This window comes from Plecotus auritus, assembly GCF_963455305.1.
Source record: "Plecotus auritus genome assembly, chromosome: 6".
NCBI classification, from domain to species: Eukaryota; Metazoa; Chordata; class Mammalia; order Chiroptera; family Vespertilionidae; genus Plecotus; species Plecotus auritus.
The window spans coordinates 21235855-21254613 of NC_137773.1; the positions used below are offsets into that span (position 1 = coordinate 21235855).

The window sequence follows — 18759 nt, forward strand, 5'->3', positions numbered from 1 at the left end:
CTTCTACCCATCTATATATAGATATCCGCTTGTGTATTACCCTGCCCACAGGGCTATGCGAGGAGGAACAATTTTTGGATTTATAATTTTGACAAATAAATATAAAACTAGAGTGGTAAGAAATTATTTTATTTAAATACTAGTAGCCCTGCACACGAATTCGTGTGCCAGTAGCTCTCTGTGGGGCCTGGCCACTCCGCACCCACTGCCCAGAGGCTCTCCATGGCCCAGAGGCCCATCCGCGCCCCAGCCTCGCCAGAGGCCCAATGCTTGCCTCATCGCCGAGACGACGATGCAAGCGTTCCTCTCCCACCCCCCAGGCCGCTCCGTGCCCGCTGCCCAGAGGCCCTCCATGGCTGGGGTGGAACGTATGCCTCGTCGCTGTGGCATTCCACCAGGCCACGCATGCTGCCTGCTCTCAGCGGCCGTCCCCCCCAGGACTGGGGGACTCCGGTGGGGCTGAGAGGACTGGGCGCTGCCATCTTGTGGCTATGGGCGCCGACATCTTTGTGACCGAGTGACAGTTAATTTGCATATTACCCTTTTATTAGATAGGATAGGTTAGAAAATTTGGTTTTTATTTTTCTCTATTTTCCAATCTTACAAAATGATCCATGTATTAACTGTCTAATTAGGGAAAAGTTTAAATTGGTGATTTCAAGGTGAATGACTTTACCCCCCACCCCCACCCCACCCCTCCCGATGTTTGGCAATATCTGGAGACATTTTCGTTGTCACAACTCCGGAGGAGAGGTTGCTACTAGCACCTAGCAGGTAGAGACGAGGGAGGCTGCTAAATATCCCATGAGATACAGGACAGCCCCCCACGACAAAGAGTTACCTGGCCCAAATGACAATAGTGCTGAAGTTGAGAACCCCTAATGTAAATATATCACACATAAGTAACATATCCCTATTGACGCTCCACTTACTTTTTTGTTTGTTTGTTTGTTTCTTTGATTAGTTAATAGGAGGGAGGAGAAAGCCTGAGCTCGTACCTGAACAATGAACTGGTAGATCATGAACAGGCTGACCAGCATGGTGATGTTGGCCAATAGGGAGAAGATGGACAGGACTCGAAGGTTCCTAACGAAAACCAGCAGCACCAGGAACGGAAGGAAGGTGAGCATGTAGAGTCTGGAGTCCATGGTGGGTGTCAGAATCACCGTCTCATTGTTGTGGCAGTTGTTGGTGGTTCCATTGGCTGCTTCTATCACCTAGAATGAGGGGAAGACAAGAAACAGAAAAAGCCTTTCAAATGACCAAGGCCTGACTAACGGTTCAGTGTGTGAAAAAGGCCATACGGAAGTCTGTGGTTGATGAACTATCTTTGGAAATCTTCATAATTATCACAGCTAGGTTTGATCATATCTTACCAAAAGATAGGAAGACGCACAAGGCCTTTTGAGATACCCTAGGTCTTTATATGAAATAAAACAAAAGACACTGTTCTATGTAAAGTGTTCTATGTAAAGAATCTTAATTCTTTTGTTGATCAAAACTGGCTTTAATAAAAAGAAAGGGTTTTTAAAAAATCCTGAACAGAAAGTCCACTTACCTCTTGCCATTCTCTCCCCCCCACCCTCTCTATCCTGCTTCCTCTCCCAGCCCCCAGGGCCCTACCTGTTTAAAGTTGTCAGCCAGAAAAACAAAATAGACACAGCAGAATCCCAGCTGTGTGACAATCAGGAAGAAGTCCACAGTGTGCCTGAAGGTGGAGAAGGAAGAAATACGAAGATCATGATAAAATGCAAGACTCCCTGACAGATGTTGTTTGAACACACTTTTGCCCCAGTCATCACAGACCCTTCCGATCAGGTGACAAGGATGAGTGCGCCTGGTGAGAGGAGAAACTGTGCGAAATGCCACCAGTCTAGAGCTTTGGAGGAAGATGAAGCAGGTACTGCCTGTGTGGTTTCCAAGGTCCCCTTCCTGGCTTCTTGTCAGGAATGCTGCAGGAGGCCAGGCGATCCTGAGACTGAGTGGCCTGAGCAGAGCACATCAGGACCACTGCCCAGCCCTTGGCCTCCCCTCCCCATGGCCCGCCTGTACCATCTCATACCATTTGTTCTACAGCGACAGGGAACCCTCAACATAACAGTCAGGAAGTGTGGACCCCTTCACACGCTCTGTCTATAACTTGAATCCAAGAACCAATCTACTCTCACATAAGTACACAGAAATAGATGTAACCAAACAGACTGCTGGTTGAAGCACTGTTACAACAGCAACAGCTGATAACAACTTAAAGGGTTGTCAAAAGAAAAAGGATTAAATTATAGACCATTCTTAAATGGAACAGTATACAGCAGGTAAAAAAGCATATTAAATCTATATGGGCTGACAGAGAAATGACTAACACCTTTAAGGGAAAAAATAAGTTTCCAAACATATTTGAGAACATGTACATGTTTGTATATATACAGATATTCCAAAAGGATACCCATGCAACTGTGACCAGTATATATACCTTTACTTTTCACTTTATGTGCTTTTATCTTGGTCAAAAATATATATTTTTTAATTTTATTGAAGCAAGGAAGGAAGGGAGTAAGAGAGTGAGTAAGGAAGGGGGCAGAATGAGCCATGGGAAGAGAGGGAAAGAGGGAGCTAAAGAGAGAAAAAAAGAAAGGAAGAAGAGGAGGGGGGAATAGAAAGAGAAGAGGGAAGAATTAATCAGCAACCAACCAATCAACCAACTGTGGTCACTTGGCAATCTGGGTTCTCCCAAACACAGAAAATGATTTTGTTGAAAGAATTACACAAAACTGCATCACAGGCAGAAGTTAATAATGAATGAGTGAAGGTGAAAGTCTCCCTGTAACCACAAAAAGGAGTTTTTCTGAAGAATATAGTTTTAATGTGGTTCAACTTTTTTTTTTAAAGGACTCGGTCCTTGGTAGTATTAGTTCTCTACATCTAAATGCATCGTTTCCTCAAATAGAAAACAAAAAGTAGGAAATTTCCTTTCAGGCATCTGACAAGTTACCATAAGGAGAAATTACCAAAATACTCCCCACCTCCTGAAATGTCTCTTTCCCTCATAAATCCATTTGTTCCAGCTGACCTCACCAGGTCACCTCACCTCCTCCTTGAAGCCTTCCTTCCCCTGCCCAGTGCCCTGCCCTTAAAGCACCTACCATGTGCACTTCTCATCTGGCACAGTGGATAAGAGAATCTGGAAAGCCTCTCCCCTCTGAGTGCCTAGGATGTATTTATAGCTCAGGACACTCTCCCTGCTGGTTTATACCATTCCTGATCTCTTGGGCACAAGCTTCTCACGCACCTTGTTCCTTAGAAAAACTGCAAGCCCCTGGAGTACTGGGACCACATAGTTTATCTCAGAGAATCCCCCCTCCTTATACCAAGAATTGTTTTTGTACCGCTTATGAGAGCGCTTATATGTATTTGTTGAGCAATGAGGGAATTAATATAATCCCTGCTCATAGACTGTCAAAGCTGGAACAACCTATAGAGAGCTCTTTAATGCCAGGACCCTTGTTTTACCAATGAGCAAACTGAGGCCCAGAGAAGGGACGGGTCACACAGCCCAAGGTCACAGAAATTACTTCTGAAAGGCTGAACTGGAACTCAAGTTCCTGATCCAAACAATGGTCTTTCTACTTCCGTCTCCTACTTCTTATCCCCATATCTGAAGGCCTTACCACTGGGCAGCCACAGCCACAGTAAGAGAGGAAATCAGTTACCTTCCCCAGTGTGCATGGTTCCGGAGCCAGGAGATAGGGCTGGATTCCAGTCCGTACATCACTGTCTCCCCATAGTCCACAAAAGGCTTGTTCAGTCTGGGAGGCGGCAGGGAGAGCAGAAGGGCAGAGTGTGTGAGTTAGACAATGACAGAACAAATGCAGCTCCTTGAGACCTAGGCCAGTTCCCCATCTTTCACCCTGGAGATATCACTGAGTCCTGGGCCAAATGCTTTCAAGGATCAGAAGTAGCAAGTCAATGGAACAGTTACTTTCATTATAAATGACAACCATCTGGCAAAATCATTTCAATGGGTAAATATAAAATTATAATTTACTTCTGTCCACTGCACGTAATTTGACAGATGACACATGAAAAAAAAAAGGACACAAAAATAACAGGGCAATGTTAATCAGCAACCACCTTCAGCTAGCATAAAAAATTTAGAGTGATCTGTGTAAGTGCTCACTTTCAGGAAATGAAACCTAAAAGGACAATCTGTCACTCAAGAGGCAGCTCATGCCCTGGCCGGTTTGGCTCGGTGGAGAGAGCATCGGCCTGTGGACTGAAGGGTCCCAGGTTTGATTCTGGTCAAGAGCACCTGCTAGGGTTGCAGGCTCGATCCCCAGTTGGGGGCATGCAGGAGGCGGCCAATCAAAGATTCCCTCTCATCACTGACGTTTCTCTCTCTCTCTCCCTCTCTGAAATCAATAAAAATATATTTTTTAAAAAAGAGGTAACTCAGAGGGCTCTCACCTGTGGCAGAAGTGGTGAGCACATTTCACCAGGATACCCATGCAGTGCACGGCCACGATGCCTATCACCAGCAGGCTGAGGGGACCCATCTGGGGACAGGTGTTGCGGGCAAGAGAGGGAGAGACAAGCAGAGACAATTAAGAGTGAGCCAACAGAGACTGGATTTGCAAATGATCACAATGCTACTCCACTAAGGTACTTTCCAATGACAGAAGTTCTGACACAACACTGGAAACAGAAATGTGAGCATGGAGCTTAGCTCAGTGAGATGAGCATCATCTGAAACTTAGCATGCCTTCCAGAGAATTAATCTTGTGGAGAATGATACAAGATAAGGCTGTTCCAAAACTGTGGCCAATCAGTAAAACAGAAGGCTCCTGTGACTGGGAAAAAGAGATGGGTTTAGGAGTGTGGGAGGAAGGCGAAAGTTCTTTTAAAAGCAGTATCATCAGTTTATGTTGTTCATTGGGGGGGAAGGGGGGTAATGGGGGAATAAGGACACATATTTACACCTTAATCAATAAAGAAATTTTTTAAAAAGCAGTATCAAATCAAGAAAGGATAGCCTTTAGCTAAGGACAACCCACATCTCTGAGCTATCTCCAACTCTAACAAAAACCAGAATGGCTTTGGACAGTCTATAGGGAGTGAATCATAAAAGAAAAATATTCTCAGAGCTGGCCATCTAGAGACGGGGTGTGGAAGAACTGTGTAGAAAATGGACAGACTTCTGTTACTAATTCATTAGTTAACATTATTGATAGAAAACGCCTGAGACATTTTAAGTACATCCTTCCCACCAGAAAGTAAGCTCCCTGAGGGCAGGAATCTTTTTCTGTTTTATTCACTGATAGCATCCTAAGAGCCTAGAACAGTACCTGGCACACTAAAGGCCCTCAACAAATATCTGTAGATAAATGAACATCTGAATTTTGCTTTTTCTCAGCTGATATTTTTTAAAGCTTCCCATTACAATGTTTTAAATAAAGTAAAAATGTTTTTTAAAGATCCATTATATTCTAAGATTGTCATGAAACTTCCCTCCGCTGATGCAGACTCTTACCAAGATGCCTGCATTTTTCACTGCCAGGGGCAGCCCCAGGAGTCCTGTGCCAATGTTGCCTTTTAACAGGTGGATCAAGGTCTGGAACCATCTGAAGTGGGAAGAAGGTAGATAAGCACATGTTAACAACAAGAGCTAACATTTACTAGGCATTTAGCACTGTGTTAAGTGCCTTCATATATTATTACCCCATTCAATTTTCACAACAACCCTATGAAACATGTTTTAACTTCATTTTATGGTTGAGGAAATAACTTGCCCAAGGTCACACACCTGGTAAATAATTGAACCAGGTTTCACACTCAGGCAGTCTGATCCCCAAGCTCACTCTCCTGGCCACTGGGCTATAAGGTCCACTCCCTGTGGTATCTCTGAGAACCCCCTCTTTCTTGGAGATTATACCAGAGGGACAGTAGGGATCTCTCTAGGCACTGTATCCTTTCCTAGGGTATCTGGGCCTGGTTTTCACCACAGACCCATCCACTGTAAAGAATCAGAACCCACACTGTAACAGGATGACAAGCTTAACTGCAAAGGACAGACACTAGTATCAGAGAACAGGAAAAATAAAAAAGAGAAGCCCAAAACCCTTAACAGAAAGTTTTATGGAGGGAATTTTCATGCTTACATGAATTTTCCTTGTGCTTGTATTAAAGTTTTTCTCCTGTTTAAAAAGAAAAAATTGTCCTGGCCCATGAAACTCAGTGGTTAGAGCATTGCCCTATGAACTGGAGGGTCTTGGGTTCGATTCCAGTCAAGGGCACATACCTGAGTTGCAGGTTTGATCCCTCATCCCAGTCGGGAGCATGTGCAGGAGAGAGCCAATCAATGTCTCTCGCTATCTCTCTCTTCCTCCCCTCCCTCTCCCTTCCCTTCCAATCTCTCTAAAAATCAACGGAAAAAATGTCCTCGGGTAAGGATTAATAAAACAAAACAAAGTGAACAGAATAAAAGTCATGCAGTACCTCAACAGGCCAGAAGTCCCTGGCATACTTTACTTTAAAAAACAAACTAATAAAAACAGTCAAATGCCATAGAGCAGCGGTCGCCAACCGGTGGTCCACAGACCACTGGTGGTCCGTGAGGTCCGAAAGGTTGGTGACTGCTGCCATAGATCCTAGGGTTGGATAAGCCCTCTTCAGTCACCTAGTTTATCCTTCTGCCTTGAGGGCAGAGTTTTCCCTCACCTATTATACAAACTGTTCCCCTCAAAGGTACAATTGTAAAGCCACTTCCCACTTCACTCAGCAAACTGCTATCACGTGTAAAACACTGTGTTAATGCAGTGACAGAAATAAGTAAGAATCAGATATGGACCTCAGTCTCTAGAAACTAACAATGTCTCAAGGTAGAAAGATCCCGATCTGAAGAAAAGCCAGGAACAATGCCCAGGGAGGGGAGGCAGGTGAGGGCTCAGAAGGGAGAGATCTGAGCAGAGTCCAGCAAGACAGGCAGGGTCTGTAAGTGCCAATAAGGAAGAAAGGCCTGGGAACACAAGCCTAGAGAGAGAAACGCAGGGCACCAACATGAAAGAATGCCTTGGTTCTGAGGGCCATCAGGTGGGGGTGAGGATGGGCAAGGAATTTCTACTTTTTCCCTAGGGAATGGGAACTTGTCAAAGGACTGACAGAGCAGAGGCCTCATCTTCAGCATTTTCTATGCTTCTGTTACTTCCAGAAGGACCAGGTCATATATGGTATGGCTTTTACCCAAATCACGGACTCACTCAAGATTTAGCCCCTGGCTCTGTCTTAAAATTCTTCTGTACAAATAACCTAAATCCCTCCGACATGCTGCTTACACAAGTCTTCAAATGTGCAATTCAGAAGAAACAGAAAGCAAACAACACGTTATTTGACCATATTACACTGATCTTTACCCTCTAGAAGGAAATTGTATTTTTTGTAACCTTTCTCCTTTTGCCTCCAGGAAGAAAACCTCTCTAATGTCCTACTGTCCCCAAGCTTCTCAAGAAAAACCAAGGATCCTGCTTCGAGTCTGAAAATAAGAGGCTGGGTGCTCTTCTGGACTGTTGTGAGGAAACAGCTTAAGGACCAGACTGCAAGCTTCCAGGAGTGACTCTATCATCAGCAGCCAGTGACCAGGAGATTATGGGCAGGATGATGGGCCAATCGAATTTCTATCGTGACCAAATAAGCACTGTACCAAACCTACATGCCTCCCAGAGCTCTCCCCTAAAGGCCTAAGCTGGGTTTTATGGGAGACCAGGTCCCTCCAGCCCTGGCTCTGCCACTAACTCCATGTGACAATTCCCTTCCCCCTTCGCTGGGCTTGCTTTCTCGTCTGCAGAGTGAGGAGACTGGACTAGGACAACATACTCTCCAAGGTCCCTTCAGCTCTGACACACCAGGATTCAAAGCAACTGACCAAAATTACTCTTTTTACTCAATGACCCCAAGCTGAGATTACTCAAAACCATGTCACAAAATCAACTCTAGGGACTGCAAAGTCTTAACTATGGGGGTGGGGGGTGGGGTGGAGGGGACAGGGAGGCAAATAACATCTTAATAAGCCTTGCAAATCTTTGTGGTTGTTTATGCTCCAAATCAGTAGTTCTTAGACTTTTTGGTCTCAGGATCCCTTAATATACTTATAAATATTGAAGATCACAAATAGCTTTTGCTTATATGGATTATGTCTACGGATATATACTATATTACAAATTAAAAGCAAGAAATTATACAAATATTTATCAAATTAAAATAACAATAAGCCTGTTACATGTTAATATAAATAAATAACAGATTTTTAATGAAAAGTAACTACTTTCCAAAAAATACAAGGTGAGAAATCTCTTTCATGTCTTTCTTAATAGAAGATAGCTGAATTCTCTACTTCTGCATTCACTCTGCTGCAATATGTTGTTTTGGTTGAAGTATACAGAAAGTCTCTCCTCACACAGACACGTAGTTGGAAAATGAAGGAGTATTTTAATTACCTCTTTAGAAAATTGTGGTAATTTTCTTTGATACAACACCAAAACTCGACATGTGGTCATTTCTTGGAAGCTATAAGGTGGAATCTGAACTTTTTATCCTCTATTACATTAAAACCCACTGGTGATTTCACTTTTTGAATGATCTTTCACCCATGCAAAATGTTCTAACATCACACTTTGGTCATTTGGAAGATATTGGTTCTCTGGGTTATATAGACCTTCCAAATGCTGACATATTACCTTATATAACATTAAAAAAAATCACATGTATTAATATCATCGCTGATCTCATCAGAAAATCTTTAAGGAGAGGGAAACCGTCCAGGTCACAGTGCTAGAGACAAGTTTTTTTCTAATTTTGAAAGCTCAAATTTTGTTGTGGGCAACAAATACTATTGACTGTTTTACTTGAGGTGACAGTCTCCTTGTGATGGGACTGTGATACCCGCCATCACTTACAGATGGGCTTTTGGGTCACCTACCTTGTATCACAATATGAGGGCAGGATGCCCCTCAGAACAAAGTATACCCCAGAAAATGTCCCAATAAAAAACCCAAGGAAAGTATCTTCTTATTTGCTCAATTTCCAATAAACAAGGATAAATAATGTGAGGTTGACTACTAGTTATAACCCCATGTGAATAAAGGAGATATTCAGAATAGCTAACAGGCATGCATTAGCTTCAATACATATAAAACCTATCAGCTACCATCCTGAAGTGGCTAGCTAGTTGGTGTTGAACTTCAGAGACATCCCTTTAAAAATGAAAATCTAGACTATCTGGCAAGCATTGCATGGACAACAGTTGAGAACAAGGAGCAAAAACTGGAAGGGAAACTATAGAGAGAAAAGCTTGGAAGAAATATTTCACAATAGTGAGTGTGACTTCTGAAGGGAAGCTATCACATGTCATTGGCTGCATTTGGAGCTCCTTCTGCCTGGGGGAAGCCAATTGGGTGGAAAGGTTAAGGGAAAAAGAACAATGGTCTTCACTGCTGCAAGTTGTGCTCCACGTATCTTTTCCATCAGCTAACAATGCAAGGAGAGAGAGAGGTGGGGGGGGGGAGGGGGAGAGAGAGAGAGGGAGAGAGAGAAAGCATAATACATGATAAAGAAGCTGCAGAGAGTGAAGCTTCCTGAGCTGAAACCAGCTAGTGGTGGAGATTGTCTAGTTCTATCCAGCTCACTGCAGACAGAGCCCTACACCAGGAGAGACTGCTGCCAGAGGAGCTTCACTAGTAATGGCTTCCAAGAGAAACTCCTGTGGTCTCCTTGGGCAGTCACAGGAGACAGAATAAATCTAGGATACAAAGGATGCCTCAGTAAATCACACTTAATCCACAAAGGAACACAAAAGGGTGAGGGCTAAGCTTGAGGAATAAACATAAGGACTGCAAAAGATGGGATGCTGAGATCCCAAGAAAATGTCAGGGGTCTGCCGAGATTGAGGATCTACTAGTAGTTGGAGAATTTAATGGAATAGAAAATGCTCCTCTGAATTTTCTAATTTGAGTGGAGAACACCAAACAGTGAGCATAGCTTCACAGTGAGGTCCTCAATGTTATCTTACATTTGGGGGAACTGAGGCCCAAAGAGGACCAAACTCAGCCCAGATGAGATGGGATTCAGTTTCCAGGGATGAAACCTAAGCCCTTCTTAGAAATGCAAAGCAGACCTCCTCTTCTCTATAACCCCCTTGATTTTTTTTTTTTTTAAGTGCAGGAGAAGTTATTCCTCCCTTTTCCTACTTCTTCAGCCAGATGAATTGGCTGTTTGGTGACAGGGACAGAAGTCTGGAGGAGACTTTGCAAAGGAGGCTTTCAACTGGGCTCGGAGGTACTTGAGGTTCTAGCACGGAAGACCCTTAGTTCTAAATTAAGAGACTGTCCTTACTACAAGTTTTTCTTATGGACCAATACAGCTGTAATGAACAAAGAATAAGAAACAGACTACAGAGTGGCAGTTAATTGCCCAACCTCTTATTTTCATCTATAGAGTGGGAGAACTGGTAAGATGGGGAGCAAAAATAACTCCAAGGGAGACTATGTTACTGATACAGAACTGAGGGACGTGAATCTCAGCTAGGAGGATAAAAGAAACAGTTACTTACGTTGTGCTGCTGCTTTCCCCAAATCGCTGGTAGGAGCCCGAGGAAGAGAAGTTGTTCAGACCTTCAGATGGGCTCTCATCTGGACTCACGTCAGTGGAGCTGTAGTCAGCATAGTCCTCATTCCGAAGTCTCTGTGTGGACATGGTAGCTGTGGGGGCAGAGTCAGTGCTAAGACTTCCCGTGGCTGGGGCCTTTAGCTCCACGCCTGGGGTGGGCTCTGGGGCAGAAGCAGACATTGTCACAGTAGCTCAATGAGGATGCACTATGTATTAAGTGCAATGCAAGTGCTTGGATTTATGAAAATGAAAAAGGTGCAAAGTTCACATGGGCAGGCTGAGCTGACTCAGCTTTTACCTCTCTGCCTTCCCAGTTGGTGCCACACTCATAGGTTTCTAAATTTGTTCCGGCACACCTGGACAGAGCAGAGGTGAGGCATACTTGGGAGAGGTAGGGAAAGAGGCAAACAGATGATTCCAGGAAGCCTTCCCTGTTTCTTAGGTCCAGATGAACTATCCTTTCTTTTGAGCTAATTTCTTGGCCCTTGAACAACAGTTAAATTGTATTTCCATCTTCCCCAAGAGCAAGCTCTCAGAGGACAGAAACCTGAATATTCTCAACTGTATCCTATTTTTCCTCTGCATTCACTAGAGAAAGAACCTTGCTGCATTCAAGAAATGCCCTCCAGATCATCCATTTCTGCTCAAACTCCTCCCCAGATCCCAGAGCCACAAATGACTTTCTCTTTCTCTTGCCATGAGCTCTGGCATATCCTATACTCTTTGGAGGTCATCAGTGACTCTCATCCCCTGACCCTAGGACTCTTTGCTTGCAACCAAACCTGAATACTGAGAAATGGCAGCTAAAAGCAGCACAAAAGTAAACCAGGAGCATGGGAGGTGCTCACCACTGGCCTTTGTGTCAATAGCTGCCCTCCACAATGCTTCTTCCTTTTTATTTTATAGATTTGCCAATTTTTTAAAGATGGTGAAAGAAGAAACCCTTCCTGTTGTGCTGGGAAAGGATGGTGAGGGTGGTGTTCCCTGGGTGGACTTTCTCAGTAACGCTACTACCGAAAAGAACAATGACTTCTCTAAGATATATAATGAGGATACATTTGAGAGTCGTCTAGACTCCAGAATCTTAGAGACTGTTGTTAAAAGAGCCTTCAGAGGTCACTCCAGCTGCTCATTTTACAGATGAAGAATCAACGCCTCCCCTCCCCGAAAGAAAAAAAAAAAAGATGAAGGGGCCTGCTCTGCTACAGCCAGGTAGGAGCAAAGCAGTAAACGTATCTCCTGACACTGCCTGAATCTGGAAACATCTACTGAATGGAAACATCTACTGAATACAGTGCCAGCTGTAGTGAGGGAATATTATAATGAAAAAGATTCAATTTCCTGCCCTCCAAGAATTGCAATCAAGTGATAAAAGAAAGGTACATGGATATTAAAATTACAAATAAAAATCCTTCTGACGCTTTGCAGACTGGCACAACCGCCTGCCTATAAGGGGCTCCCCCCAGCATGCGGCTGGATGCTCACTTTGAGTCTGATGTGCTATCTCAGAGACACGGTGAGGAGACAGGGCCTCTGACGGCCATCACAACATGCCTTCCACCTGACACCCAACACTAGCTGCCAAAGGATAGCTCTGTGATGAGTGCTCCCACAGGTCTAGTCCCAGGAGACTTTTCAGAAACTATCCCCACCCTGGCACCTGAGTGATTCAGGGTGGCCTCATTTTTTCCCACCAACTGTAATTACATGGAGATGGGACCCCATGTAATCTCACAAGGAAAGTGCTTGGTAGAAAGCCAGTAAAGGGCTTGGAAGTCCCAGAAAGGATCGTACCTAGCTTCACCACCAGAGCAACTTTGCCAAGTATCTAAGAGGGCGTCCTTCATTCACATGCTGGAAGAATTCAAGAAAGTCATCTAGCTCTGGGGCAGTTAAGCGCATAAGGGGCCGGGGGTGGGGAGAATTATCAAGTAGTTGAAAGCTACTATTCAGGCAAAAGTAAATTAGCTAGTTTCTATGTAATTTAGAAGACCTGAGTTCTAAGGTTGCCTCTATCACTAACTTGCTTAGTAATTTGGAACAATTCTCTTTATGTCTGTGGTCTTTTTTCCAAACATGCAAAAAGGGGAAGGGGTGAACTAAAATCTCTCTCAGTAACTCTCTAGTCCTAATATTGCAGAAATCAACTAGTCTAATTATTTACGCAAACAACAGCTAATTTCCAGTCTCCTCCAATATACCAAAAGTGTCTGAGGAACAGGGCTTTCCAACTGAATGCTGCATGTTACTGAGGGAGAAAAGACAGTATACAAACCTTCTCCATCGGGTTCCCCAATCCTTCCCCATCAACCAAGAAACCACTCTGTTGCTTACTTGGTACAGATGCTCATTTCAAACACTGTAAAGGTGACTTTTCATATTGTGTATAAAAACTGCAGTTACTCACCCACAGCAGATTATTGTTAAGAAACTGCTCAAAAAGAGGCTGACATCTATAGATCTAAAGTCCAAGCAACAACGGCGGGATGTGGGATGTGGGAGATGTGGCTTGGCAATTGTGTGAATGTTGAAAATGGAGGCGGGGGGGTGGAAATGCTACTTATGTTTTAGTTGATAAGCTTCACAGAAGTCAGTGATATAATAATAAGCCCATGTAATTCTAGGTTGCACTAGGAAACCCCATGTAGATGATATATATAGCACTGGTCAGTTTTGCCATGCATGGTATTTCAGGTAGCAAACTATAAAAGGCCACAATGGCAAACTGTGGTGCAGCCAGGGGTCAGCAGCAGGATAGGAATGGAAGCCAACTCAGTGAGGAATGGTTGGAAACACAGAGAAGGCTCAACCTGGAAAATTGGCAACTTGGGAGGCATAAAAACTGCCATTAGAAGCTGTCTAAGGATAAGACTTGTTCTTCGGGGCCTCGAAGGTCAGTCAGAAATACAATCAGTAGGTGGAATGTAAAGGGAGGCAGGTGTTTGGCTAGACATAAGGAAGAATCTTCTATCAAAAGGAGTTGTCCAGGTGGAATGGTTCACTCTGGGAGGCAGCGTGTTTCCTATCCCTGGCAAAGCCCAAGCAGAAACCCTCCTCAGAGATGTTAGGTAGGGATTTAAGCACCATAGAGGGTGGGTGCAGTCACTCCCTGAAGTTCCTTCAGGCAATGAAGGACTCCTCCTCTTGCTTTCTAGCTCTCCCCACTGAGTGTTAGCCTGAAAGGTCACCCTGCCCCTGGCCTCCCTTTGATGAAACCTGGTTTCCAAGTCTACTGCTGCAATTGCAAGTTCCTGTTATGTGGGAAGTTTTAACAGGAGAACCTGTTGACTGTCAAAATGAGGGGTTGTAATATGTTGAGAGTTCAAGACAAGCTTGTCCTTCACATCCTTGAGGACAGTGAACATTATGTGTGGCCCATCAATGCAAAGTCAAAATCTCCATAAGATATTTAGGTCCAAAAGAGTGAACTACTAAGTAAGAAGAGGCTAGATGTTAGTGGTTAGTCAATCACCTAATTCTAGAAGGTGTTATCAGGACCATGCTAGCAAAAATAGACCCCCACACCCTGACCCGTTTAGCTCAGTTGATAGAGCATCGGCCTGCGGACTGAAGGGTCCCAAGTTTGATTCCAGTCAAGGGCATGTACCTTGATTGCGGGCACATCCCCAGTAGTGGGTGTGCAGGAGGCAGCTAATCGATGTTTCTCTCTCATCAATGTTCCTAACTCTCTATCCCTCTCCCTTCCTCTCTGTAAAAAATCAATAAAATATATTTTTAACAAAATAGACCCAAAGTCTATTCACTCGACTCAGTTCTAGGATCTTGCTTCAGGTCAAGGTGTGAAGAAATGTATTATTAACAGCAATGATTCTTCAGCATCTGACCCTCAAAGACACAAACTTTTAAAAAAGAGGTACTCACTGGGAGGGGGTGGAGGGGTTGAAAAGAAAAAGAAAAAGCAGGAGTATTTAACTGTGAGAACAGTTATCTGAAGCAAGGGGGGAAATACAGCATTCCCAAAAGTGGACATCTATCTATTCTATTTCATATCCCACATGCTAACAAGTCCAGTCCTAGAACTGCACAGAACCTCTGAATTGGGAGAAAACTTAAAACTTTCGCTAGTCCAACCATCTACCCAACACAATCTTCTAATCTCCAACATCCCCAAAACTAACTGCCCCGTGACAATTAGCTTCGGTGACGGGGAACTCCACACTGTACTGCAAAGTGAGAGAGCACTAATTCTTTCAGAGTTCTTATGCTCACTCACAAACCACTTCCCTTACAGCACTTCCATCCACTGGTCCTCACTGTAATCTCCGGACTATTGCAAAAGAAATGGAACCCACCTCCTTACACTGCCTTTAAAATAGACAAGGACAGCTCTGAGCACTCCAAGTTGGCACAAGAATGAGGCCGAATGAACAGTCAAGGGAAAATAAGAACCCAAGAGCAGGCAATTATAAATGGCATCATCAGAAAACAAAGGGAGAAAACTTAATGCCATCATCAAAGCAGCCTCCGCTGCTTACAGCCTTCATCCCAGGCAATGGGTCTCGGGCACAGAGCAAATGACCAAGCCTTTTGTGTCCCCTTACTTCCTGACTTCAAGAACATCTTTAAAGAAAATGTGTTCTAGCTCTGGCCAGGTGGTTCTCTTCCCATACACCAAAAGGTTGCAGGTTCGATTGCCGGTTCCCCCACATACCTAGGTTTTGGATCTGATCCCCGGTGGGGGTGCGTACGGGAGGCAACCAATTGATGTTTCTCTCTCATATCAATGTTCCTCTCTCTCTCCCTTCCTTTCTCTCTAAAATTAATAAACATATCCTCGGTGAGGATTTAAAAAAGAAGAAGAAAGAAAATGTGCTGTAAATGTACAAGTTGATTACTGTTGACTAGACTCTTGACAAGAGTCAAAGAGGGCCTTGATCATATTTAAAGAAAAAAAGACAGTCCAACTCATTTCCTGCTGTCATCATTTAGCTTGGCCATCATACAGAGATAGAAAGAAAGAGGAGAAGGATATCATGGCAACTGAGAAAGAAATGTTAAATAGGGAAACAGCTTCCTGGACAACTGGGTTAAGTCTTGTTGCAAGGCAGATGCTGATGAAGGGGGTGGGGGGGAAGCTCTCTGATTAGAAAACAGAGAATGTCACAGCAGAGGAGGCCCTTAGGGATTTAACTCCATCCCTGTACAGACTGGGAAACCTAAACCCACGGGAGGCCACATGCAAGTGTCAGCGCTAACACAGAATCTCCCCATTCCCCAATCTCGGTTCTTTCCATTACACCGCGTTGCTATCTTATTTCAGCAAGCCTCACATAACTGCAAAACATCCCCCCAAATAACCACTATTCCCCCGAATCTGACCAGCTACAGGAAACACACACACACACACACACACACACACACACACACACACACACACACACACAGCAGCAGCAGCAATCTTTATGTGCTTCAAGTTAATGCCAGGGCTCTCCACTGCCTCCGCTGGGCGTCGCCTCCCTCCGATGCTTGCTTTGTAATTTGGTTTGACTTTACACAAAACTGCAGGACGGCAAGAAACAAACCTACAGAATGATGAGTTTGCAGGAAAAAAAAGCGTGAACACTAGGCAGGGAACCACACCCAGAGCCGATCCAACGGGGTGCTGGAGGATGCAGAGCGGAACGGGGAAGAGGAACCAAAGAGAAGGGGACGGGGCAAGGGTGCCTTTGACGCGACAAGTTTTCTGCTGGCGGCGGTGGTGGGAAGCGAACAGCTGTCGGAGCCCAGGGAGACGGACACCAGTCGCGGCGCTGCCACCTCCGCGGTGCCCTTAAGCCAGCCCCTCCCCGTCCTGGGCCTCGATTTCCCCGACAGTCCAGGGGGGCCGGGCGGGGGGGGGGGGTATGCACCAGATGATTTCCAAGGTCCCTGCGGTTTGGGGGTTCTGTGACCCACGGACCCGCTCTCGGCCAGTCCCCACCGCGCGGCTCCTACAGAGGGCGGGTGACTCGCGGGACACGGCCGGGCTCCTCTGGGATGCGTGTCAGAGCCCTGGCTGGTCGTCAGGGTGATATTCCCCACCTCAGTGTCCCCACCTGTCAAATGGGACAGGCAGGTCACATGAGGCAGCGTGAGGGACAGGGGAGTCTCCAGGTGGCCTCATCCCAGGAGGGTTGCCCGCGGGTACCACAGCTGCGGCCCGGAGCCCGGGGGCTCGGACCTGCATCCCAGGCGGGTCGGCGCCTGATCCTGAGCATCCGCTGCGCCCCGGAGGAAGGCGACGTGGGTCCTGAGGAAGGCACTGCCTGGCCGCCATCCACAGGCTGTCAGCGTACGGACTCACCGCTCGGGATCCGGCTCTGGTTCCGGTTCTGAGTCGGCTCCGGCCGGGGCTCCCGCCTCAGTGAAGTGCGTCCCACCCCACCTCAGCGCGGAGGTCTCGCCATCCCCTGGGCGGCCCAGCAGCCGCTTCCGGGCCTCGTCACGTGACCCAGGCGCCTGAGCCCGAAGCCCCGGTCACAAACTCCCGCGAGCCACAGCTCCTCCTCTCTCGCGGTGCTCCGGAGCTCGGCTGCGCAGCACCCCCTGGCGACCCAGTGCTGCCACTGCAGGCAAGACCGCGCTCCTGGGTCTGGGACTGCAAGAGGGAACTGCGGGGGGGGGGGGGGGGGGAGGGCGGGGGCGAGCTCGGAGCATGCGTAGTGAGTCCCGAATCTAAGCGCGCTGGACCCTCAGTCTGGGCTTGTGAAAGGTCATTTTTATTTTCGCTATATTTTCTTTAACACGTCCCAATGAGCACACATTGCTTTTATAATCAAGAGATAATACATCTTTTAAAAAATCACCTGGCCATATTTTTGGAAGTTGACACACAAACTCATTTGTAGTTGCTACTGGAAATAGGACTGTGAGGTAAGGCAACGTTATCTTTTTAATATATTTAAAATTTTTAAGCAACATTTTTCAATGAATGGCAACATTTCAGTATGTTGGAGGTTTATGTGTTATCTGTGCTTCTCTTTCCTCCTTTTCCCCCGCAGATTTTACTTTTAAAAATTATGAAACTAGCCCTAACCGGTTTGGCTCAGTGGATAGAGCGTCGGCCTGCGGACTAAAGCGTCCCAGGTTCAATTCTGGTCAAAGGCATGTACCTTGGTTGCCGGCACATCCCCAGTAGGGGGTGTGCAGGAGGTAGCTGATGGATGTTTCTCATCGATGTTTCTAGCTCTCTATCCCTCTCCCTTCCTCTCTGTAAAAAATCAATAAAATATATTTTAAAAATTATGAAACTATTGAGCCAAAATAACTATAGGAGCAACTGTAAAATAGACAACTATGAAAATAATTATGCTGAGTGAGAGAAATCAGAAAAAAAACCCATTCCATTTATATAACGTTCTAGAAAATTTAAAATAATCTGTGGTGACAAAGAGCACATCAGTGGTAGCTCGGCAATGAGTGGGAGGTCAGGAGAGTAGAGTGATTATAAAGGGGCATAACGAAACTTTCAAGGCAAGAAATATGTTCACTATCTTGATCGTGGTGGTGGTTTCACAGATAAATATGTATGTTGAAACTTATCCAATTGATACACTTTAAATATGTGCAATTTATTATATACAGTGTCCCCCAAACATGTATACACACTTTACAGCCGATAGCTCAACTGATGCTTCTTTCTTTTCAGATTTAACCCATTGGAATTAATAATTGTTCAGAGTTTGTATACATTTTTGGGATACCCTGTATAAATTATATTCAATAGGCTTTTAAAGTATCTAGCAAAATTATATAAGCAATATATTGATATATCCTTATTAGAAACATTAGACTATGTAAGTATATTAATAGTGGAAATTCCCCTTCTCCCAAATTCACTCTCCTCTCCAAAGATAAAGTTACTATCATGTGAGTATTGTTCACCAAACCTTCCACTATGTATTGATGGAAATACCTATATATTGTTTTGCTTAAGACTTGTACTCTTCACTGTCTATACTGTTTAAATTCTTTCATAAACATATTTTACTTTACATATGCTTAAAACCTAGTTGACTTTTTAAAAAAATAAATCTACTCCGGTTGGTTCATCTTTCCAAGGAAAGATAAAAAAATGGAAATCCATGCTCAAATCAAAATGTGAAGGCC

The 18759-nt window shown here is 44.8% G+C and overlaps 1 protein-coding gene across 1 annotated transcript in view; it reads right to left on the reverse strand.

Annotated features, from left to right (window-relative positions):
- Positions 1 to 17122, reverse strand: part of LOC308251578 (proton-coupled amino acid transporter 1) — a 34961-nt gene extending 17839 nt beyond the window's left edge. The window contains exons 1-7 of the mRNA XM_080675243.1: positions 16955 to 17122; positions 10595 to 10742; positions 5525 to 5615; positions 4462 to 4550; positions 3708 to 3803; positions 1624 to 1708; positions 999 to 1217 (exon numbers count right to left, since the gene is read on the reverse strand). Of these exons, the coding sequence (XP_080531369.1) occupies positions 999 to 1217; positions 1624 to 1708; positions 3708 to 3803; positions 4462 to 4550; positions 5525 to 5615; positions 10595 to 10737 (723 nt within the window). The 5' untranslated portion in view covers positions 10738 to 10742; positions 16955 to 17122. The remainder of the gene's footprint in view (positions 1 to 998; positions 1218 to 1623; positions 1709 to 3707; positions 3804 to 4461; positions 4551 to 5524; positions 5616 to 10594; positions 10743 to 16954) is intronic.
- Between the last annotated feature and the right edge of the window lie 1637 nt (positions 17123 to 18759).